Source organism: Oryctolagus cuniculus, chromosome 8, assembly GCF_051225735.1.
Source record: "Oryctolagus cuniculus isolate XC-2025 breed Fujian yellow rabbit chromosome 8, ASM5122573v1, whole genome shotgun sequence".
Taxonomy (NCBI): Eukaryota; Metazoa; Chordata; class Mammalia; order Lagomorpha; family Leporidae; genus Oryctolagus; species Oryctolagus cuniculus.
In genome coordinates this window covers 106,470,855-106,495,023 of record NC_142874.1, presented here as the reverse complement: position 1 = coordinate 106,495,023, position 24,169 = coordinate 106,470,855, and the positions used below count along the sequence as shown (strand labels likewise).

At 41.1% G+C, this 24,169-nt stretch overlaps 1 protein-coding gene across 7 annotated transcripts in view; it reads left to right on the top strand.

Moving 5' to 3' along the window:
- The window catches only part of HERC3 (HECT and RLD domain containing E3 ubiquitin protein ligase 3), a 143,420-nt gene that overhangs the window by 76,039 nt on the left and 43,212 nt on the right, over positions 1-24,169 (top strand). For 5 of the 7 annotated variants that reach the window (XM_008267611.5, XM_008267612.5, XM_089303086.1 and 2 more), the window contains 12 exons: positions 1,870-1,946; positions 3,041-3,262; positions 4,141-4,232; positions 5,055-5,185; positions 5,713-5,873; positions 7,728-7,804; positions 12,711-12,835; positions 14,836-14,895; positions 17,691-17,802; positions 18,100-18,289; positions 20,406-20,569; positions 20,689-20,802. In XM_008267611.5, coding sequence (XP_008265833.1) covers positions 1,870-1,946; positions 3,041-3,262; positions 4,141-4,232; positions 5,055-5,185; positions 5,713-5,873; positions 7,728-7,804; positions 12,711-12,835; positions 14,836-14,895; positions 17,691-17,802; positions 18,100-18,289; positions 20,406-20,569; positions 20,689-20,802 — 1,525 coding nt within the window. Of the gene's footprint in view, positions 1-1,869; positions 1,947-3,040; positions 3,263-4,140; positions 4,233-5,054; positions 5,186-5,712; positions 5,874-7,727; positions 7,805-12,710; positions 12,836-14,835; positions 14,896-17,690; positions 17,803-18,099; positions 18,290-18,739; positions 18,903-20,405; positions 20,570-20,688; positions 20,803-24,169 lie in introns of those variants that run through there. The other 2 variants (XM_089303089.1, XM_089303090.1) reach the window with 1 other exon arrangement.

Here is a 24,169-nt window from a genome sequence, read left to right as displayed (position 1 = left end):
TGTCTATTTTAGTAGAGTGGTGAGCCCTGGTTGGGTTATGCACGATTCATGTTAGCATCGCCATTGCTAAGGATGCATGGCGCTTGCATTGCTCAGTTCAGTAAGTGGCCTCTCCTCCCCTGCCCAACCACCGCCCCTCTAAAGGACAGTGTGTTCTTCCCTCTGCCCTTCTTAGATATTTATCTCTTAAATCAAAAGCTGTTCTAAGAGAAAGAGCAGCGTGGAGGTAATACTGATTTGATTCACTGCTTGCTTTAGGACAAGTGATATCTTAGATTCATTTGTTCCAAAAATTAAGTTAATTTTGGGGGAGGTGGGAAAGGATGAGCGTTAGCATATTAGTGTTGGTGGGAGAAGAGGTGCTATATTTTAGTGAAGTGCTATGTGATATTAGGGGAAAGATTCCTGACATTAAAGATAAGAGTGTTTCATTTGTTGATGACCAAAAACTCAATTAAGGTTTTTAATGACATTTCATTTCTAAAAGTGAGAGAATCTTTGTTACCGTAGCAATTTAATTTTCATTAATCATGCCTAAATTGTGGATGGTTTCCAATGCTTTGATTTGTGCATAGTATTATATTATAACTTCATTGAAATAAATTCATTAATTTATACCTTGGTATTATGGAAAGTAACACAGCTTTGAAGTCAGATAGTCTTGGCTTCTAATACTGGCTCTAAACTTACAAGGTGAGTGACCTTGGGCAAATGGTTTATCATATCTTAGCCTCAGTTTCCTAACTTAAAAATGGTACCATATGTTAGTTCCGTGGAGGATAGAATGAGAGGTGGCGGTAAAACACAGATTGTGCTTGCACTGTGTGCCCGGCCTCCTCCCCACCTCAAGGGTACAGTTTCCCTGTTACTTGTCTTTGTCCTGCTTCTCTTTTGTAATAATGACTGAGAAGTTCTGACAGGGTCCCAGTGATCTATTAAGGGAGCATTCTGGGGGATTTGGAAGCTGGACAGGAAAAAGGGCTGTTGCTGCATGGTAGCTCTGGAAACACTGGTCCTCCAGGAAGTAGTGTGGTTCCCAATTTTAAACAATAGTGGGGTTCTACAGTCTGTTGATGGACATAGCCACTTACATGAATATCCATGGAACTGTTCTGAGTGGAAAAAGCCAATCCTAAAACATCTCGTATTGTGTGGCTCCATTTATTATAGCAGTAAAACTTCCGAAATAAATGGTAAATTGATGGTTGCCATGGCCTAGGTGTGGGGAACATGAGAGGTTATAGAAGTGCAGCAGGAGGCATCCTTGTGATGGTGGAGCTGTCCAGTGTTTTGATGGTGGTGGAGGAATCTGCACAGGTGGTCAAGTTAATCTATACAAATAAGTACAAGTGAAAGTAGGGAAATAGGAATAGGATTGAGCGATTGCATTAGTGTCAGTACCCTAATTGTGATATTATACTATGGTTTTGCACAGTGTTACCACTGGGGATAGCTGGCTCAAGTGCCCTGCTTTCAGTCCTTGTGGATGTGCACCCTCAAGTGAAATTGCTGCATCATGGCATTGCCTGAGTTTTGAAAATAATTTAGATGCTAGCTGTATTCTTAGAGCTCTCTCTTTTAAAGCTCCTTCTCTTTGTCCCTTAATGGGGATGAGCACGTGGAAAGTAACAGGACTGTTTTAGGTAGTCTGAGTGCAGATGTGTTTCTGTCTTTGACAACTACTTATAAGGCAGAAGGCTAGTGAAAGACCTAATAGAATTTACATTGTGTAAGATTATATGTTTGATTTTAAAATCTTTTGGGAAAGATGATGCTCTGTGTTGCAGATGTTTTATTTAGTTGGGAATATTTCTGATAATTGCATTTGTGTGTGAATACTCATCTTAAGAAAAGTCTTTTCTGATTTAGGTTGATACAAAAGCTGAACCAACAGACCATATTACAAGTTTCCTGTGGCAACTGGCATTGCTTGGCTCTTGCAGCTGGTATGTAACTAACATTAAGTATGTATTACCGTTAATTTTGAAAGTAGTTCTCATGGGTCGGTGCTCTGGCACAGTAGGTTAAGCCTCCGCCTGTGGTACCGGTTCAAGTCCTGACTGCTCTACTGATCCAGCCCCCTGCTAGTGTGTCTGAGAAGGCAGCAGAGGCCCAAGTCCTTGGGCCCCTGCACCCACGTTGGAGACCAGGGGGAAGCTCCTGGCTTCAGCTCAGCTCAGCTCTGGCCGTTGCAGCCATTTGGGGAGTTGGCCTGCGGATCAAAGACCTCTCTTTCTCCCTGTCTCTGCCTCCCTCTGCAACTCTGTCTTTCAAATAATTTTTTTAAATAAAAAGGAAAGTAGTTCTCTTTGCATTTTGGAAAACTTTTGACTGGTTCAGGCCTGTGCATTGCTGTTGGACAGTGACAGTTCTCAGTCTTTGTGTAGCTCATCCTTGCTTCAGGGTGTTGAGGAAGAGGTGGGTGGTCTTTGTTGCTGCTTCATCTCTGGCAGGGGAAGATGAGTAGGAGGCGGCACCATAACTAGGTGTCCTTCAGTATATAGAAGATTGGTTTTTCTTAGCTACAGCCTACACTCGGGCTATAGTCCACTATCAAGCTCCCAAATACATGTAAAAGAAATTCGATAAATCCAAGCCAGCCAGTACTGTGGTCTGTTGGACTAAATCTGCATTTGCATGTCCTCCATCATCTGGCAGTCCAGGGGGTCATTGCTGGACCTCCCAAAGTCCTGGCTCTCATGGTTTGAGTTTGGTCAGAACTAGTTCAGCTTGCTTAGTGGAGCTAAGATTGGTGATTGGCTGATTTTAAGATTGAGTTTACTTGAACATGTATTGTTTTCTTTGCATAAATGTAAGTATCCCTTGAAGGATACTCAAGACACAACCATCTTTCTATTGCCACATCAAGTGGGGGGGTTTGGTTTTGGCAATTTTATAGCATGAGGTGCCTAGTCCCTTGCTCTGGGGTGGGGAGTGTGTGTGTTGGGGGCAGCTAACCAGTAACCCTAATAACTGGCTTATTTTGATGGATTGAACTTGTGTCATTTGGGTAACATCAGTTATCCTCTTGTCATTTCAGATGGCCAGTTCTTCACGTGGGGAAAGAACAGCCATGGGCAGCTGGGCTTAGGAAAGGAGTTCCCCTCACAGACCAGCCCACAGAGGGTGAGGTCACTGGAAGGGATCCCGCTGGCTCAGGTGGCTGCTGGAGGGGCTCACAGCTTTGCCCTGTCTCTCTCAGGAGCCGTCTTTGGCTGGGGAATGAATAATGCAGGGCAGCTAGGGCTCAGTGATGAAAAAGGTAGGTAAACCCTTCATGTGTACTCTTTAGTTCAAAAGCACATTCTTGTGCATCTTGATCTGTGTGCTGGGTCCATGCTACGTACTACGTGAGCAGCAGTGAACAAAATAGAGCATCCTTGCCTTACTGGACACTGTTCCAGTGAGTGGAAGCCAACAGCAAACTAGTAAATAGCATGTCAGAGTTTGAGAGTAAGCTTTTCATTTTACCTAAGGGCCTCTCCTAGGATAAAATGTTAGAGCAGAGCCCTGTAGGAGGTCAGGTAGCAAACAACAAAGCAGCTATCTGGGTGGAGAATGTTCCGCTCAAAGGGAACAGGCTGTGTACAGCCTCTGTATGGGGAGAGTAGGAGGAGCAGCAGAGTGGCACCTGCAGGGCGGGGCTATCATTCTGGATGCTTCCCTCAGTGTGGGTAAGAAGACCCTGAGGGTTTTGAAGAGTACAGTAAGCCAATTTGATTTTGTCTATACTGGGCCACTGTGGGTAGACCAGTGTGGGAGGTAGTAGGAGTGAAGTTGGACTTGGAGTGCTTTTTGAAGGTGAGGCCAGGTGATTTTGCTCATTATTGAATGTGTGGTCTGAAATAAATGAAAACCAGAAGGATAAGGTACTGGTCATGAAATGGGGACAATGGTATGTGTGCATGCAGGACAGGATCTGCTGGGTGTGGGCAGAGTTGGGGAGTGTGGGGAAGCCATGAGTTAGATTTTGAATACACTGAAATGGAGGTGTCTGTTCTACATCCCAGTGGAGATGCAAGCAGAAAGCTGATTGCATTTCAGGAATCCAGGGGGACCCACATTTCATGCTGAGATGATTGTATGTATTTCATCTCAAAAGCCAATGGTAGTAACATTTTCATATTTACCTTGTTCTAGATCGAGAGTCTCCATGCCATGTGAAACTCTTACGAACACAAAAAGTGGTCTATATTAGTTGTGGAGAAGAACACACAGCAGTCCTCACGAAGGTGAGGGCACAGGGTACTTGTTCTGGTGCTGGGCGATTATCATTGCTTATTTTAGAGTAGTGATGGTGCTTAATTATGGTGCTGTGTTTTTGAACTTGAATGCCCCCTTTAATTTTTGTTAGGTAATAAGAAAGAGACTGCTTTTTTTTATGTCTGTGTTTTTCTTTTTGGTAATCTTATGACTTCTCTTAGTAACATTTGAAAACAGTTCAATGTAAATAACTTTAAAATGTAGTGTGTGTGTATATATAAAAGAGCATCTTTTGTTCCTTTGAAACAAGCCATTTAAATACATGAAAAAGAAATAGCAGTTTGTGTTTTAAGATTATCCACCTGGGTTTTTTTTTTTTTTCCTTCTAAATACAGTTGCATTCTAGAGAGAATGAAAAAGTATTTTCATACTGAGCAAATGCCCTTATAGATCTACTTCAGTAAAATGCCCTAGCATTTAAATACAACTGTAAAGAAGTCTTACTCGACAGGAAGCTTGTGCAGCACTTAACTTTCTTCTGTGTGAATGATCATGCAAAGTCATCTCATTTCCTCCAGCTCCTGGTTTCTCCAGTTTTTGTTTTGCTTCCTAACACATCGCTGTGCTTTTAAAATTCACAGATGGCACACATACCCTTGAGCAGTTACTTGTCTGTGTTCCTTAAAGATGTGGTCTTCAATTTCCTTTTTATTTTTCTATCTAATGAACATTCTAAAGAAATGATTTTGGCCAAGTGTGAAGTGTTGTGATGGGAATTTTGTTACGCAGGCTTTAGAGTTGTGTCCTCAAAGTGAGATGCAATGAAGTCCTAAGGTATTGTTTCTTGTTAGAGCGGAGGTGTGTTTACCTTTGGCGCTGGTTCCTGTGGGCAACTTGGACATGACTCCATGAATGACGAGGTTAATCCGAGACGAGTTCTAGAGCTGATGGGCAGTGAAGTAACTCAGATTGCTTGTGGCAGGTGAGTGCTCCTCAGAGCCTCTTGACATCTGCTAAGCCCCAGAAATGGATCTTGTCTTCATAGGGAAGGGACCTACCTACTGTCATGGTAAAAAACCTTAGGTGCACGCACACCTACAAGTGAAATCTAGACAGAATCAGATTTTAGTAGAGTGTAGTAAGGAAGGGTGTTAGATGGGCAGAGTAGCATGGAGACACTGTCATCTTTAGGGAAAGGGAGAAGCAAGATGTGGACAAGAGATGAATAAAAAGAGAGTCTCAAGACCTTGAAAGTTTTGCTTACGTCTACCTTGCTTGTTCCCTGTCATCCTAAAGGCCAAGTGCAGCGTGTCATTTAGCTTTTTCCATGAGTTGCCGTCTTCCCCGTGTGCTTGAGTGTCAGACAAGGATGGTGTTATGGAGAGATAGCCACTGCAAAAAGAGTCAGCTGTTAACATGGGGGAGGCCCTTCAGGCCCACCCCCAGGAATTGTGGTGCTCAGTCCATGTCAGTAGAGCCTATGCTGTGAGTTAACTTATTTTCCCACAGGCAGCACACCCTAGCCTTTGTGCCTTCTTCTGGACTCATCTATGCATTTGGTTGTGGAGCTAGAGGCCAACTGGGAACTGGACACACTTGCAACGTTAAATGCCCATCTCCCGTGAAGGGTTACTGGGCTGCCCACAGTGGCCAGCTTTCAGCCCGAGCTGGTAAGAGTGACTTCTCACTGGAATTTAAGGATGTCTTAAATGATGAAAACAGTTGTTTATAGAACGGGGACCTGTTATTTGCCTTGAGATCTTTTGGAGGGAATTAATAAAAGATTTTCTGTGAACATTAATCAGCAGCAGATACTTGAGGACTTATTATACATGAAGCTTTAGAGCTGAGATCCTGGAGAATAAACAAAGCTGAGAATGACATTGTGTACCCAAGGTGGCGATTTATTGGTTTTAATTTATTGTTAATAATTATAGTTAACATTTACTGAATTAAAGTACTATGCTAAGCACTCAGAACAACTTAAGAACTAGTGGTTGTTATCCCCACGTTAGAGATGAGGGAACTAAGTTAAATAACTTGCCAAACATCACATAGGTTTTGACGGCGGAATTTGAACCCACTTCTGCCCCCACTCTAAAGCCTGTGCTCTTCGTGCTTGTACTGTGTTACTTCCACTTCACTATTGGTCTTTTGCTCATAACATTTCTTTTTGTGCCACTTTTTTTTCCTCTTCTATAAATTGTTAAATAGCAGACTGTCTAATTCATTGGATAGCAGATTAAGGCAGTCATTCATATTGAGTGACAACTTCATCATGAAATGGTATATCCAGGGGCTGAAATCAACTGGAGAGTCATTAAAAATAAATAATAGTATATTTTGATTTAAAAATCTATAAAATGATCTATATATGGCTTGATCAGGTTGTTTTCCTTTTTTGTTTAACAATAGTTATAAGTTCTGAATTAGATTATAAGAAGCTTAAGGCCAAGAATTGAACCTTTTCCTCAACCTAACATATAACACAGAACTTGGCATAAACTTGTCACTCAGTAAATATTTATAGAATGGATTTATTAATAAATATCTGAAAATGTAGTAGAACTTAAAATATAAAATGGCATTTTGTTTGGATGGTCTTCCTAAAAATGATGTCTTCTCTGTCCTTTGTGAATCTCTTTTCTCCAAGGCACTATACTTACACTTGAAATGCTTGAGATATTTCTTAAATAGCAGTGTTTTGTAGGTCCATTTGAAAGCACACATTTTTGAAGTTGAATTACAACCTGACTTACGTTGTTATAAATTTGTTCTTGGTTATTTGCCAAAATGATTTCATAACCAAGGAGGTACATGTTGTGTTGGTGTGTTCGTACTGTGGATTTCAAAGCCTTTATGGTAACATAAGAGCCAAGAGGAAGGCGTGAAGGAGTGCTCCTGTCAAAGGAAGTCCAAACTGTCTTCTGGGGTGATTTGGAATTAGCCAGGGTGAGAGGGCTTGAGGGGAGGGGGCAGTGGTGAGGGAGCACCGTTGGATTCTGTGCTTGGAGAATACAGTGTGCATCACAGGTGGGGACAGTCAACAGTGTGAGGCGTCAGAAGCGACAGCAGTTTGGTGGCATTAGAGTGGCAACATGAACATGGTGTGTTGAGAGGGGCAAAGCAGGGAGCAGGAAATGGAGGTCCTTACATAGCAGGCTTCATCCTGAAGGGGCCAGGGACCACCACACTCATGGCAACTGTTTGTCAGGCACATGTTACCTGTTATAGCAGAGAGCATTTTGGATTTCAGGTCAGTGGCATTGATAGTGGGGATAAAAAATAGAAAGGAGGGCAGGATTAGCTGGCAGAGTGGAGGACACTATTTTATGTGTTTTATTTTTAATTGAAGTAGAAACAATCCTGGGCAGAGAGCCAAGAAAGAAGATTTCTTACTTCTGTGCCATAATTAAAATGCATAGGAAGCAACTCAGAAGCATAGTTCGCAGTGTTAGAAAGGAGATCAAGGAGAAATTTTGATTGTTGAAAAATCTGTTGTTGGAATTTTCTTCTTTTGACAGATCGCTGTAAATATCATATTGTTAAGCAGATCTTCTCTGGAGGAGACCAGACTTTCGTGCTTTGCTCCAAATACGAGGTAAAACATTTTTGGACTATTACCTTGGGTTGGAATAGCGATGACCCTGTATTTATTTAAGAAAATATTTGCACACAAGCCATGTTACCCTTTGTTTCCAATAGTTTCACCTTATTGGATGAGTAAACCTTGAGGGACATAACTTCATTTCGCTCCCTTGATATGCCAGTATTTTTCCCAGTATTGTAATCATAGACTTCTAATTTGTAACTCAAAATTATTTACTTATATCCATTGTGTTCCAAAATAAATTTAAGGAAGTCTAGAGAGTATGTGTTTTCTTTGGTATTATTTGACTTTCCATTTTTTTCCTTCCCTACTAAGTAGCAACAAATGCTAGGTGTTTGAGAACTTTGTTTGTTTGTTTGTTTTTGTTAGTTGTTATTGAGTATATAATACATGTCTGGGTGGCCATGTTGGTTCAGTGGTTAGGCCACGGCAAGAGACACCTACATTCCCTATCAGAATGTGTGGTTTGAGACCTGGCTGTGCAGTTTTTCCTCCAGCTTCCTGCTAATGTGTTCCCTGGAGGACAGCAGATGGCAGCTCAAGTACTTGGTTACTCAATTGCTCAAGAACCTGTCACCCACCTGGGTTGAATTCTAGGCTTCTGACCTCAGCCTGGACTGGCCCTGACTCTTGCAGCATTTGGGGAGTGAACCAATGGATGGAAGATCTGTCTCTGTCTGCCTTTCAGAATGGAGTGAAAATAATATAATACATAGAAAAGAAATCACACTATTCAGATTTTGTTGTTGTTTGTAGTCTGCTTAGACCTCACACCAAAATTTCACTCCTCTGGTCTCCGGCATTGCACACGATGGTTGTAAGCCAGGAAGAAGAACCTGCCAGGCTTCAAGTAGAGTGCAGGTAGCAGAGACCATGCATTAATGTGCTCTGCTCTTTGGCCAGCCTGCAAGCTCCACCAGAAAAGAGCCCCTGAGATTTGTTTTCAGCCCTCCTCCACGTGTTAGCTGTTCTGGCTTCCCCCGCTCTTTCCTTCCCTGCTAAGCATTTCTCAGGCCCAGCTATCTGCGACAGGCTTGCTCCTTCGTTTCCCCCTAGTGGAGCAGTGAAGGGGCTGCTAGTGATGCAGGGGAGAAAATGAGCAGCTGTGGAATCACTGGGCCCTTTTCAGTCCTGGCAGTACTCCCCTTAGTCTGCTGTGCGGCCATCTGTAAACACACGGGGTGCCGCAGGCAGTATAATGCTCTGGTTTCTGGTGGGAAGGTACGGAGGAACCTGCCGCTCCTCCTTGGACAGATGAAACCCACAATGCGTTGTTTGGCAGGTCAGGGCCTGAAGAAGGCTGTGGAGTGCTGTCTTCTGAGCTGACTTGGAATCGCAGCTCTGGACCTATTTTAGGCCCAGCTGCAGAGCTTCCCAGAGAGATCCTGAGGAAAGCTGAGCTTGTTTTTCGTTTCTTCAAGATGCCAGTAAAGCAAAATAGGAAAAGCTCTGCAGGATGATAACCTTGTGTGTGCACAAAGTAGCGTGCTGAGTATTTGTTCCCTAAGAAATGGACTTGAATAATGTTATCCGAGTTTAATTTTCCTGTGAAATTCTTCATGAAACATAGTTTCATTCCTTTCATAACTATGGTGTCTGCCATACAGAGTTGCATTTAAAATTTATTGTAATTAACACGGTTGGGCCTGAAAACAGCATGTGGAGAAGGGGTGAGTAGCTTCGCCTATGCTGGAAAGACAGGGCTGGTCTAAGTTTCAACAGCTGGTAAGAGGTGTGTGCTGAAAATGTAAGATGCCAGAGGAACAGGAAAGCAAAAATGGAAGGTGACTTTGGAAGGTGTCATTCTTCCTCTTAAAAACTGAAACCAATGCACTGTCACTTAAACTGTCATCCACAGATGTTTGTTGAGGTCTAGGGACTGATGAAATCATGCACTTACCCTGTTATCATGTCACTTGGAAGAGCCAAGAAAAGCAGGCTCTGTTTTTTTCAATTGATGACTCACTCATTAACCAGAGGCCTTGAGATAGCAGAAGGAAGCTTTAGATTCAGGTACACCTATACTACATTTGATTCCAGGTCTTGGCAGTTTAATGAGCGTAAGCAAAGACTCTCATCTTACCTCTTGTTCCCTGGAGAGAACTGAAGAGTCAAAATGATTAGGATTCTTCAGAGTATAAGTGTCTGTATGTGTGTCTGTGTCCACTTGTCTGTCTGAGTCTACTAGGTGATATATCCTGGCTTTTCTTGGAATAGTGATTCTCAACCTTGGCTGCTGATTGACTGTTCTGGGAGCTTTTAAAAATACTGGTAAGGCAGTGGAGGATGGCCCAAGTGCTTGGGCCCTGCACCTGCATGGGAGACCAGGAGGAAGCACCTGGCTCCTGGCTTCGGATTGATGCAGCGCGCCAGCCGTAGAGGCCATTTGGGGGGTGAACCAACAGAAGGAAGACCTTTCTCTCTGTCTCTCTCTCTCTCTCACTGTCTAACTCTGCCTGTCAAAAAAGAAAAAAAAAATACTGGTGTATCCTGCATGGGAGACCCAGAGGAGGCTCCTGGCTTCTAGCTTCGGATGGGTGCAGCTCCAGCCAGTGCAGCCATCTGGGGAGTGAACCAACAGATGGAAGACCTCTCTCTCTCTCTCTCTCTCTCTGCCTCTACCTCTCTGTAACTCCACCTTTCAAAATAAATACGTCTTTTAAAAAAACATACTGGTGCCTCTAGAGATTCTGATTTAACTGGTCTGGAGCATGACTTGGCCATTGGCCATCAGGATTTTTTTTTTAAGATTATTTATTTGAAAGAGTTATGGGGGTGGGGAGAGGTATCTTCTACTCCTGGTTCACTACCCAAATGGCTATAACAGCTGGGGCTAGGCCAGGCCAAAACCAGGAGCCAGGACTTTCTTCTGTGTCTCCAACATGGTGACAGGGCCCAGGAACTTGGGCCATCTCTACTGCATTAGCAGGGAGCTGGATCAGAAGTGGGGCAGTTGGAACTCGAACCAGTAACCATTTGGGATTCTGGTACTGCAGGCTGTGGCTTAACCTCCTGTGCCATGGCACTGCCCTGTCATCAGGATTTTTTTAAAGTTCCTCTGGTGATCCAAAGTCTAGTCAGAGTTGAGAAACTCTGGCCTATGGCATTTTTTTTTACTTTGTATTTTTCTGACCTGTATGTAATCAGAAGGCATAGAGAAATGCTGTTTTTCCTTGGTTCTGTAAGTGACTCTGAGGTTGTATTTCACTTAAGGCATGTGTGATCATTAGACATGTAATGAAGAATGAGAAAATTGTTCCAACGCTAAATTTTATAGTAAGTTTGTGTTAGAAGTTTTTTTTGTTATGTAGCTACCTCTTTGGGAGAAAAAACTAAAATTTACACAACAGTGGTTTTAAAACCGGAGTGGAAAGCAGGCACTTGGCTTAGTGGTTAAGCCACTTACTGGAGTACATGGGTTTGAGCCCTTATGCCACTCTGGATTCCAGCTTCCTGCTAATGAGCATTCTGGGAGGCAGTGCCAGTGACTCAAATTATTGGGTCCCTGCCATTCTGAGTTCTTAGCTACTGGCTTTGACCCAGCCCCACACCCCCAGCCGCTGTGGGCATTTGAGGAATGAACCAGTTGATGGGCGCGTGCTTGCTCTCACACATGCTCCCTCTCTATCTCTTGAATAAATACATTTTTAAGAAAAGAAAGCTTCAAGTAAACACAAAACAAATTTTAAAAAGCAGGATGAAAAGAGACAACCTTGGTGGATGCTCAAGTGACTACTTTGACTTATAAAGTCCCTCTATGTAATTAATTAAAGATGACTTTAGTTCTTTCAGTAGAATAGTTATCAAAAACCAGTTGATCAAAAATTTGCTCAAGCATCTCTGATTTATTACATGGTGTCCTCCTTTCACCCATAGTGATCTCTTAACTCATGACTGTGTGAAGAAAATTTACTTGGAAAGTTTTGTGTTTATGTGTAGGGACAAAGGAGAAAAAAATACCATCTTAAGAATTGATAGGTAAATGCTTTGATAGTATGTTGTTTCTTTTATTAATAACAAGTTTAGGAGATACAAAACACTATCATCTTTTTCTTAATTTCAGATCAAGATCAAGGTTTGGGGAAAATAAGCAACTTCAACAAATGAAAGTACATGCATGTACTTTTTTGTGTGTCTGTCTCTCTATGTGTATATATATACATATATGTATATATACACACAAAAACATACACACATGCGTGTATATATATAAAATTTAGAGAATGAAGGATGTATAATTTGGGGCAGAATTTGGAACTGTCAAGGCCATTAATCGCATCCTTTTGACCAATTTCTTATAAATGTATAGCAATATACTTGGAGCAAGAAATTAATAAGCATTATGGTTGCATAGATTATTTGTAGTATAGATTATAATTGAGCTCTGACATTTTAATAATACATTTTGTTTGGAGTCTGGTGAACAATTATGACAAATGACTAACGCCTTAGAAAACTGGTACTGTGGTAATTCAAAGCAAAGGGAAAAAGTGCAGAAAAATTGAACTGGGTTGGTTTTCCTTGATAGCAGACTTTGAGAGTCAGGTTTTGGGGAGTGTTTTCTAGATGAATATCTACTTGGGGAAGATGGAAGTGGTATTGGGCAGAGGGAGGGAGAAGTTGAACTTCAGCCCTGGGGAGCTCTGAAGTTGCAATGGCCTTGAATCAGCCTTGAGTTGAGGCAAGAGTGCTGGGCCATTATACTGCACCACCACCTGCCATTGGATATGGAAGGGTGAATCAGTAGCCAAAAGCTATTGTGAAGGGTGGGAGGGGATCTGGGAGCACATACTAGCGTTGGGTTCATGAAGGAAACACAGAGAGCATCAGGGGACAAAGAGGAGAAAGATCCCAGCCACATAATTTCTCTTTTTTACCATTATGCTTAATTCTCCAGAATTCTTCTCCTGCTGTTGACTTCAGGACTGTGAACCAAGCACATTATACCAGTTTAATAAATGATGAAACCTTAGCAGTGTGGAGACAAAAACTGTCAGAACACAACAACGCGAATACAATCAAGTATGTGGTTGCTGGTCTTCATTTTCTTTTTTTCCAAGGTGTATTGGAACTTTCTAGCTTAGTGACTTTCCCCTACTTGCACACTGAGATTATGAATGTAAGTGGAGTTTTACATTTAAAGAAATTTTTTCCCCCACAGTTATGTTCAGGGTATGTTCTCCTGAACTCCAAATAACAGAATGGGTGGCTCCTCAGTTTTCAGAGTGTTTGTCCACCTGCCTTGCTCAGTATAAGGTTGTAATTTGCTTCTCAGCCTTTCAAGGAAGATCAAGTACAGTGTAAGGTCTTAAAAATCCTGACAGATAAAGATCTGATAAGACCTTTCTGCTAAGAGAACTCGCTGCTGTCTTGTAAGCCCATGTGTTTCTTCACATGCATGTCTCAAAGCACCGGGAATCCAAAACTGCTGTTTCCTTGCCTTATCTGATTAGTCTCTGGCATTTTCCCATTCAAAATGGTTGAGTGGAAAAATCTCTAGTACTTTTCATTCAAAATGATTCAAAGTCATGTAGGGAAAATAAAAAGTAATGAGGACTTTTACCCAACTTATACCTAAGGTGAAATTTTTCTCTCTGTATTTAAGCATTTTCATTGGCTTCCCTTAGCATTTCTGTTTTATCTGCAGAGTTGAATGAGTAAATCAAACTCTGCTCACTGGTGGTCATTCCCTGAAATAGGCATGACAGGACTTGCTTTATGACATGTGCAGTAACAGAGCAAACGCCCAGGACTCTAAAATTTGGGACTCTCCAGGGGTTAACTTTCTGGGTGAGGGAACATTGAGAATGTCCTAGAGCAGCTCCATGGCTACAAATCCCTTGAACCTCAGCGTGGCTCTGCTGAGTTCAGGCCAGAAGGACAGTTAGGGGAAAGGGGCAGAGGCCCAGACTGGTCATCAGCTGGGCATTGTAGACATGGTGCTTTCCTGTCAGTTCTCTGTTTTCTCATTTACGAAGTGAGGAGAGAGGAGTGATCTCTGTATGTTTTACCCAACCCCAATTCTTTTTTTTTTTTTTTTTTTTTTTTGACAGGCAGAGTGGACAGTGAGAGAGAGAGACAGAGAGAAAGGTCTTCCTTTGTCGTTGGTTCACCCTCCAATGGCTGCCGCGGCCAGCGCGCTGCGCTGATCTGATGGCAGGAGCCAGGTACTTATCCTGGTCTCCCATGGGGTGCAGGGCCCAAGCACTTGGGCCATCCTCCACTGCACTCCCTGGCCACAGCAGAGAGCTGGCCTGGAAGAGGGGCAACCGGGACAGAATCCGGCGCCCAGACCGGGACTAGAACTCCATGTGCCGTCGCCGCAAGGCAGAGGATTAGCCTAGTGAGCCGTGGTGCCGGCCCCCAACCCCAATTCTATGATTAACAGAAGTTCCTTTAATTTCTTTCCCAGTTGTGTATTTGTTTCATTTCTTCCCTTTGCATTACACTAAATCATGCTGCAGACATGCAGTTTCACTCTGGGTCCTCAAAAACTAGCTATTTTCCCAGAGCCCGTGTAACCTTAGGTGAAAGGAATAAGCACCTATTTCACTAATTTTTAGTTTTCTTCAAAGATGAGCAACAAAATGGAAGTAGTTGGTCAGTTGTTCATTTGCAAGGATAATTTCTGTGTTTGGAAAATCAGCTCAGAAGCCCCCCCTGCCCTTTTTTTTTCTAGTTTTATTTTGTGCTTATGCTTGGAGGTGTGGCAGGGGGATGTGTGAGATGGTTGGTGGTAAAAGACTGTTCCTGATGGTTATCGGGGGCAGGTGTCTTCCTTTGAGGAGCTTTGATACTCTTAAAAAACATACAGAAAGTTTAAGTGCTTGTCCATTTTAAGGTGTGATACACTATTTCTCTAAAGCTAGTGTACATTTTCCAAGGCTTCATCTGCGTAAGAAATAGCTGCTATAAATGAAACCTGTTCTGATAGGGTGAACGGATTGATTTATTGCTGATATTTAAATATTATTTGTAATTATTAAAGGCTTCCCTCCCTCTTTTTCTTCTTCTTTGATCAGTGGTGTTGTTCAGATATTGTCTTCTGCAGCCTGTTGGAATGGAAGTTTTCTGGAAAAAAAGTAAGTGATTTAGCGTCTTTAAAAACTCAAATGTGATGCAGATACTTACTCAGCAACGACTGTGAAAGACTTGTGTTCTTCTTGATGGTGGTTGGCCTTAATTCAGTGAAGCTTTTTGTAACAATTGGAATGCCTAATAATGATGAATGAGAGGACATCAGGAAGGGCAATGCTGATTCATGTGTGGTTGGCAATGGAGCAGGTTACCAGTGAGCCTATATGCATCTTAGGAAGAACTGGTGTAATGAAAAGATTTTTCAAGGTATTCTAAAACATTACCCATTTTTGTGCAATATTTGTTCTTAAATTCTTAATTCTTTAAATAAATCTCCTTGATTCTTCGGTTTGGCTCGCATAGTTTTTCAAATGAAATGAGCTTAGGGAGAAGTTCCAAGAAGGCTTCAGAGGCTCCTTGGAATCCATTCCAGCTCACAATTAAATTAAATTAAAAACTCACCTGCCAAGTTGTAAATAGAATGTCTCTTCACTTGGCCTTATCACTTCTGCAAGCATGCAACCCAGGAACATGACAGAGCACAAGGATGTTGTCACACATTTGGATCTTTGGTGATCTCAAACCCTAATGATCTCTTAGTCCTTTTCTACCTGTGACCAGGCTGTTGAGATTTCAAGATGAGTTAGTCTTCAGTTCTGTGTGTGAATCCCATTTCTGTCCCTCAACTCCTGTGTTACACAGGGTTCTTCACAGAAAGAGTAGGTAAGACAGGTAGATAGAAGGAAGGATGGGAGAACGATGGATGGGTGAATGAAGGTTAGAGATAGGGAGCGGATGGATGATTTGCTATGGAAACTGGTTCACATGATTGTGGAGGCTGAGAGGCCCCATGAGTGCCATCTGTAAGCTGCTGAATCAGGGAAATTAGTGGTGTGACTTAGTCCAAATTCCAAAGCCTTAGATCTAGGGAAGCTGTCAGTGCAACTCACAGTCCGAGGCTATAGGCCTGGAATTCTGGGGAGGCCATTGGCCTAAGTCCCAGAGTTCAAATGCTGAGGAACCTGGAGATCTGACGTGCAAGGCCAGAAGAAGTGTGTCTCCAACTCCAGAGATAGAGCAAATTTACCTTTCTTCTGCCTTTTTGTTCTAGCTCAGTCCTTAGCTGATTGGGTGGATCTTCCTTCCAGTGACTCAAGTCTCTTCTGGAAATACCCTCACTGCAGGCCCATGAGTATTCCTTAACCCAGTCAAGTTGACATCCTGAAAGAATGTTTCCTGAGCTAGGGGTCAAGAGGTTGCTTCAGAGCTCTTCAGTTATAGTTTGAGATTAGGAGGTCATTTGTATCATTCAAGCAGCTGGAAGGAGATGACTCAGTTTGTGTTTTATTAAGTAATTAACCTTTGCCTGGGGGAAAGTATTCCGGATTTTGCTGATGTTGGTCTTCTACGATAGTAGTTCTTAACCAGGGTCATTTGTCTCCCCGCCCCCCAGGGACATTTGGCAGTATCTTGTGGTATTTCTGGTTGTTGCAGTAGGGGAGGGATATACTACTGGCATCTTGAGAGTAAAGACCAGACATGCCGCAAAAAATTGTCCAGTTCCACCAATTCAGCAGAGAATTGTCTGGCCCCCAAAGTCAGTGGTCCCAAAGCTGAGAAACTATTTTAGAAGGGTAGTATTTATAAAGGCTGGGTGTGGCTTTTCACCAGCATTGTTGAGTTATTCATCCTTGGTACCAAGGATTCACTAGAGTTGGAGATAAAGCTTTTTATTGAGCTGACATCTGTACTAGTTTGGGAAGCCTGCTTCTTCAGTTTATACAAAATACATCACAGGAAACCAGTCAAAATGAAGTCCAAAGTTACAAAGCAATGCACATATAGATAAGTATTTTCTTTAACAGCATGGTAGAAAATACCTCTAAACATATGGAAGTTTACATATGGGAGATCAGAATTAATTTCCATGTTTGGACACATTTATTTTGAGACCAACAACAACAGACCAGCAAAGTCCATGCAACTCCTCTTGTTTTTACCATTTAAATTCCAACACATATAATTTTTTTTAATGTCAGAAACTCAATTTATGTTTTCATGGATTGTAACATTGCTGTTAGAGGGTGTGGAAATTTAGCATCTCCATTACTCTTAAACAGAAGTCAGTTTTGTGAATAAATAAGCTCTGTTGTAAATTATAAGATGGATATGTTTAAGAGTGAGAACTTTATAAAAAGGTTCTCTAAGTCTAAAAGGCTAAGACAAAATTGAAATGATGATATAATCGCTAGGAAGTTAAACAGTAGCTATGAAAGTAGTCTTTGGTGGAATGTAATTGTATCTCATGTGTTAACTAAAAGAGACATTAGCTTTTGCATTTGTTGTAGATCTGATTTTTATTATATATGCCTCGTTCATTAGGCTTCAAATGGGGTGATTGTACTTGCCATTTGTTAATGAGTGGGCCAGTTTAGGCAGGGGGTGTTTTTTGCACCTCGTCACCACATGTACATCTCACTCAAGGCACCACAACTGTAGAAAAAGACCAGAAATACAATAGTCAGTCAAGGAAATAACACTCTACATATATACTTCAAGATAGGCTCAACTTGAAATGGTCCTTGTACTTGAAGAAAAAAATGTTGAAAATGTTAAAATCATCTTCAAAAAATGACTCCTGTGAGGTTTATTCTGTTGGGCTTCCCCAGGATGTAGTAGTCTGTCAAATTTAAATCTCATCAGTATGAGCAAACTATTTCGTTTACCTGCTTTTAATTCCTATTAGAAGATTTGGTTTGCTTTTCTTTTATTGCATTCTTTAACATTTTTATTTGTTTAGAATTGATGAACATTTCAAAACGAGCCCCAAAGTCCCTGGAATTGACCTGAACTCAACTAGGGTGTTATTTGAGAAGTTAATGAACTCTCAGCACTCCATGATTCTGGAACAGGTATGTTCCTTACGTTTACAAACCACTTGGGAATTTGAGCTATCTTTTGCTTTCTTTTGGCTTAAGTCTTTCCAAGGAAATGCTCTTCCAGAGTATAAAGCCTGCATAAGAAGGAATTTTGGCTTTTCTTTTCACTGGTGTGTCTTGAAAGCCTACACCAACAGCTGGCTCCTGCAGTTTCTCTGCATCCTGAATGAGTGGAGCTGTGAATCCATAAAGTAGCTTGTGAATTGAGACATGAATAAACTAGGTCTCAGGTATGTTTGACTTTCCTCATTACTGTGTTCCCTCCTACAGATCTTAAATAGCTTTGAAAGTTGCCTGATTCCTCAGTTGTCAAGTTCACCACCGGATGTTGAAGCAATGAGAATCTATTTAATACTGCCCGAGTTTCCTCTGCTCCAGGACTCTAAGTATTACATATCGTTGACTATCCCCTTGGCTATGGCTATTCTGCGGCTGGACACAAACCCCAGCAAAGTATTAGGTGAATTTACTAAGCTCCATACCAGTGGTTTTGTGCTTATTTATTTTGTTGGTTTGACCACTGGATCCCAGTGGATTGAAATCCAAGAATTTAATGACATTTAATATCTTTAACATTTAAACCTTTCTTTCTTTGCTGTTAATTTCTCTTATACCCCATTTGCAATTTAAGGAAATTGGGCCTTTATTTAGGTTGTTTGAAATGATTCATGTTAGACTAATCTTGATTTTAAAATAATCACGAAGTTCGATGATTTTAAATTTCTTTTTTTTTCCTCCCACATTTGGTTAATAGTGCCTCAGAAATTAGTATGCATCTCTTATTTAGGGGGTGGGAGTGAAATGAAGTTCAGGTAATACAGAAGTTTCCAGGAAAAAAAAAAATAGAAGGAGAGGAAGAAAATGACCTAGTGGGGACTTACCAAATGTTTGTTTTGTTTTTCTTTTTTAGGACAGTTGAGTGAACACTGATTTTTGCAGGCTCCGGACACTTTGCTGAGATAAGAACCTTCCGTTCCTCAGTGAATTGGACAGTGTCTCTCATGGGAGTAGCGCCTGAGATGTTTTTGTTAATCACAAAGTCTGTCATTTGGCTTTTACTTTTTTCCCCCCTGGTAAATTTTTTTAAGTGTTTGTTGCAACTCAGTAACTTCCGTGTTCTAGATGGACTCCGGTGTTACTTGAGTGTGGTCTCCCCATGAGTACAGAGACCTGTGTTCCTGGAAAACTGGCTTTGCCTGGTTGCCTCCACCTTTGCAGGAGAGAGAAATCAGAAATAGTCATGACAGCAGTAGTCCTCTGTCAGTATTTACGTTTTTTCAAGATCAAATGCCTTTTGGGACATGTTGTCTCAGGTGTTCTAGTAGATGTGAGATAGGTGTCAGTCTCTGGGAAAATATTACCTGACTTCTAAGCTTTGGGGTTTTATTTATTTATTTTTTTAAAGATTTATTTATTTTATTTGCAAGTCAGAGTTACACAGAGAGAGGAGAGGCAGAGAGAGAGAGAGGTCTTCCATCCGATGGTTCGCTCCCCAATTGGCCGAAATGGCCGGAGCTGCGCCGATCTGAAGCCAGGATCCAGGAGCTTCTTCCGGGTCTCCCATGTGGGTGCAGGGACCCAAGGACTTGGGCCATCTTTCATTGCTTTTCCAGGCCACATCAGAGAGCTGCATTGGAAGTGGAGCAGCTGAGTCTCGAACCAGCACCCATATGGGATGCCAGCGCTTCAGGCCAGGGCCTTAACCTGCTGCACCACAACGCTGGCCCCAGCTTTGGGGTTTAAAAATTTTATTTTTTCCAGGTCAGATAACACAAAGAGATTAGGATTATTCAGTGTTACACTTAATTTATTTTTAGCTGATCCTAATTTTCAAAATCTAAGAGAATACCCTAAAGTAGGGAGAACACAAGATGTACTCATCACACACAATTCAATAGGTGTCAGTATTTGGCTCTCTGTTTTATTCAGCCCCCACCCCCTACTGCCACCTTTTAATTTTTTTTTCTGGAATATTTTAAAGGAAATCTCAGACATCATATTATTTTATTGTCTAAATATTTCAGTAGGGCTGACTTTATTTCTAACAAAGTAGGTGCCAATAGAATAGGCTTCTTATCTGATTGTGAAAAAACATTGGTGAGAAACAAAATTAGTTTTCCAGCTAAATATGCCCCTGGAAGGGAAGGAATGGCCTCCATCTTGGTGAGGTTCTCAGGGTGTTGCTCTCTGCATGCCAGGTGTAGGATTTCAGTGGTGGCTGAGGGCAGGGCCAGAAGGACTAGGATATAGGGACACTTTTTGGACTAATACAATGGACAGCACTCCTGCCCCAAGTCTGTGAGTCCTGTCCATGTGTGTCCATGGGGCTGAATGTCTAGGTTAGCCTCCAGCGTGAGCAGCAAAGACTTTACAGAGAAGGCTCCAGTGATTCTTGTAAGATCCTACTCTCTCCAGAAATGTTTCAGTAGATTCTTTTTAAAGTCAGTTTTGGGAAACTGTTTTAGACTAATTTTTATCCTCTAACCAGAGCAGATTTTTAGCTGGTAGGCAGCAGACATAAAGACTTGCTTAAGACTACACATTAAAACATATCTGTTTTTTTTTTCTTTCTTAAGATAACTGGTGGTCTCAGGTGTGCCCAAAGTACTTCATGAAGCTGGTTAATCTCTATAAAGGTGCAGTCCTTTATCTACTGAGGGGAAGAAAGACGTTTTTAATTCCAGTACTATTTAACAATTATATTACAGCAGCTCTCAAGCTCCTGGAGAAATTATATAAGGTGAGCATATTAGGAGCCATTAGCAGGAGTGGTAAGTAGATGGGGTGAAGTGTTTGGGGTGTTCTCTGGGAAGCCATTTTCTCCTGGGCTTTAGTTGTTCTTATTCTGTTCTCCATCAGGTGAACCTTAAAGTGAAACACGTGGAATATGATACCTTTTACATTCCTGAGATTTCCAGTCTGGTGGACATTCAGGAAGACTACCTCATGTGGTTCTTGCATCAAGCAGGGATGGTAAGAATTCATGAAAAGTGTGTCTTAAAGCTTTTGTCTTTTTAGACTACAAATCAAGACAACAAAGCATGTTTGAGCTGTCTCTGACTTTGATGTTAATGTCAGACCTGTTCTTCACCCAGCTGGCTCTTGCATTCTTGAGACTTTGAGTGCTTTAAATAATCATAAGTATCACAAGGAGTCAGCAGTGTGTAGTTGCCCAGAATGTTACTAATTTTGTTAGTTGCCAGTATGGAATATCAGGCTATCTCAAATTTACTGGAATAAAGTAGGATGGTGGTTCCCATGGCCTGAGAGGAAGTGGTACTTAGTGGATATATAGTTTCAGTTTTGAAAGATGAAGAAATTCTGGAGATCATGGCATAGCAATATGAATGTATTTAATACTACTAAACTTTACACTTAAAAATGGCAAATGTTGTATATTTTATGTGTTTTTAACCATTGTATTAGCATTTCATCAGTATAACTAGTATCTGAGAGGAACTACTTAAGAAAGGTGGTTTATTGTGGCTTGTTTTGGACGTTCACAGTCCAAGATCCAGTGGCCCCATTGGTTGGTTGTCTGATGAGGGTGGTAGATGGGAAATGGTACAGCATGGACAGAGGAACCATCACACGATGAGCTAAGAGACAAAGAGCACACACATCCATCTCTACATGGTCTCTGCTTCTGAAACCTACATGATTCAGTACCCAACCTGAGTTGCCTAATCCAATCTAATCACATCCCCAAATACTCCACCTTCAGACACCATAATTGGATTAATTTCCATCCTTAATCTGTTAACCATGAACATTAATCCATTAACCATTAACATAAGACTTTGGGGACCAAGCCTTTAAAACATGAGCCTTTGGGGGACAGCTGAACTAATATCCAAAAGATAAGATCCATAATCTAAATAGTCAAGACACATAAAAACATGAATTTCCAGCTTTTCTTGAAAATTGGAAGTTCTGGCAAGACAACCTGTCTTCCCAGATGGCAACAATTGGCTGGAGTTCAACAGTAGCTCTTTAGATGAAGTTTAGACTGTATTACCACAATCCTCACTGCAGTTTGATTTGTGCCTGTCATTGAGGGAAAGGATCATTTGCTAATTATCATCTTCTGACAGCTAGCCTACTTCAGTCATCTTATATCAGCTGCCTGAATCATGAGGGGCCATCTCTGCACATATAATCCTAAATCAACAACGTCACATATCCCTGACCCAGCTCTCACTCTGTTATACATGCCATTCAGGCAAAGGTAGGAGCCACTTTTAATGGCAAACTGGCTTTGGGATATATGCAGGGCTCTTTAGGAACATTTGTCTGTGGCATTTGTGTAAATTTTAGTTACGTTAGAAAGCAGGATAATTTTTTTTAATGATGCCATGTACAGCAAATATACTTGAGGTGAGTGTTTGATAGTTTAACAGATTCGTCATCAATATTAGAGTGATATTTTCCCTATGGGGTTTTTGGAGATCAACAGTGGTCTCCATAAGCAAGGCATTGATAATAGGTAAGATTGTTTTCTTTGTCAAATAATAGATGATTAGTGCTAGACACACTGTTGGCATTTTTTTCTGGAAATTTTTAAAATTAACATGTTGTATTTTTTAATAATACTTTCTTATTACTCTGAAAAAAATAAACCTTTCAGTAAAAATGAATTGGTGTGTTCTGAAGGGGTTGACATGGGAAATTGAACATGGGGGTTAGCCATAACGCTGCTTTCACTGTTGAATTTAGATACGGTAAGAAGATAAACTTTCCTGTTATTATCAACTTGTGATTAATCATTAAATGATAAAGTGCTAAAGTAAGATGTATGGATTATTTAGGCTACTTGCTTTATTCCCAGGCTAAGAAATGGAGGCCCAGAGAAATTCACAATTTTTCCACCAATTCAATTTGCTGTAAAAGCCAGTTCTTCTCCTAATCTATTCTTTCTGTGACTTGATGCTGAGTAAAATAATTCTAATGGATTGACTTCTTTTTGACCCTGACAAGAAGTTGCTGATGAAAATCTAGATTATCATGACTGTAGTCTCTGAATGGAGATACATAAATGAGCAACATTTACCATTTTTTATAATTCTTTCTCTTAACATTTCATAATGTATCAGATCTTAAATATATAGATGTTTATCTTCTCTAGTAATTAAAGTGGTTACTATAAAGAGATGAAGTGTGACCTTTTGTGATTTCTGTAGCATTTTTTCTGTTGTATGAGGTATAAAGCTATTAGAAATCAAAGTTTTAAATTTCTTGATATCTTACATTTTAGCCTAATATGCTACAGCTATTCCATATAAATGTTTTTTATTTTACTTACTTGTAAATAGTAATAATAATAATAAATGGATTATTTGTTAATTTTTTTGGCTTGGTAGGTGAGACAGGAGAGTGTGTATATTATAGCACATGCTCCAGTCAGAAAGAACTGGGCTGAAGTTTCAGCTCTGGTCTGTTCGCTATATCTTTAGATGAGTTACTTAATTTCTATAAGCATCCACGTTTGCGAATGAGAACTACAACAGAATGTGAAAACAAATGGGAGAAGACATGGAAAGTCCTTACTTAGCAGAATGCTTAGTATATATAAGAAACCCTCAGTTAACTGTTTTCCACTAAGCAGTTCTTGAGCACCTACTAGTCATTGGGCATGGAGAAGTATGGGGACATGGTATCAACCTTTGCAGAATGTTTAGAGCAGAGGCGCAATAATTTTCCTTTTCAGAAATTACAATAGACTGTAACACATATGTGCAGAAGAAACATTGAGGAAGTGGCTGACATTTGCTCAGTTTAAGAAGTGCGGTAGTGGTTTATTTCAGTTAATAACCTGCCACCACGAGAGCTTGGAAACCAAACAGCAGAGACAGCGACGCCAAGCTCCCATAGAGGGCAGCACCAGCCAGGCATTCTGTGGCAAAACACAAATCCCTCAAAAGTGAAAGGGAATAGAAAGCATGGATCTTGTGTGTGTTCAAGGAGATGCAGCACATGGGGGCAGTGTTTAACTACAAGTTCTGGTACTGTCCACCTGTGAGACAAGGCAGGCCTGAAGCAAGAAACTCTTTCCTCTCCACACAGCAGGTATGGACAGTGTTTGGGCAGTGCCTCTGCCCCACATAGCCAGGTTTATGGAATATTGACTTGAAATATATATACTTATATTTACTTATTCGTTGGTTCTAGTTCACATACTTTAAAAATGAACTTGGGTCGCATTGCAACCCCTTGTCAGGCAGAGACACTTGAAATACAATCTGTCAGTATTTTGCTAGCTTTATATTTGTTACACTCATTTTGGGGGAATGAATAGGCCAGGACAAGCCGCCTGTTGGGGTGATCACATTTTTATTTTCAT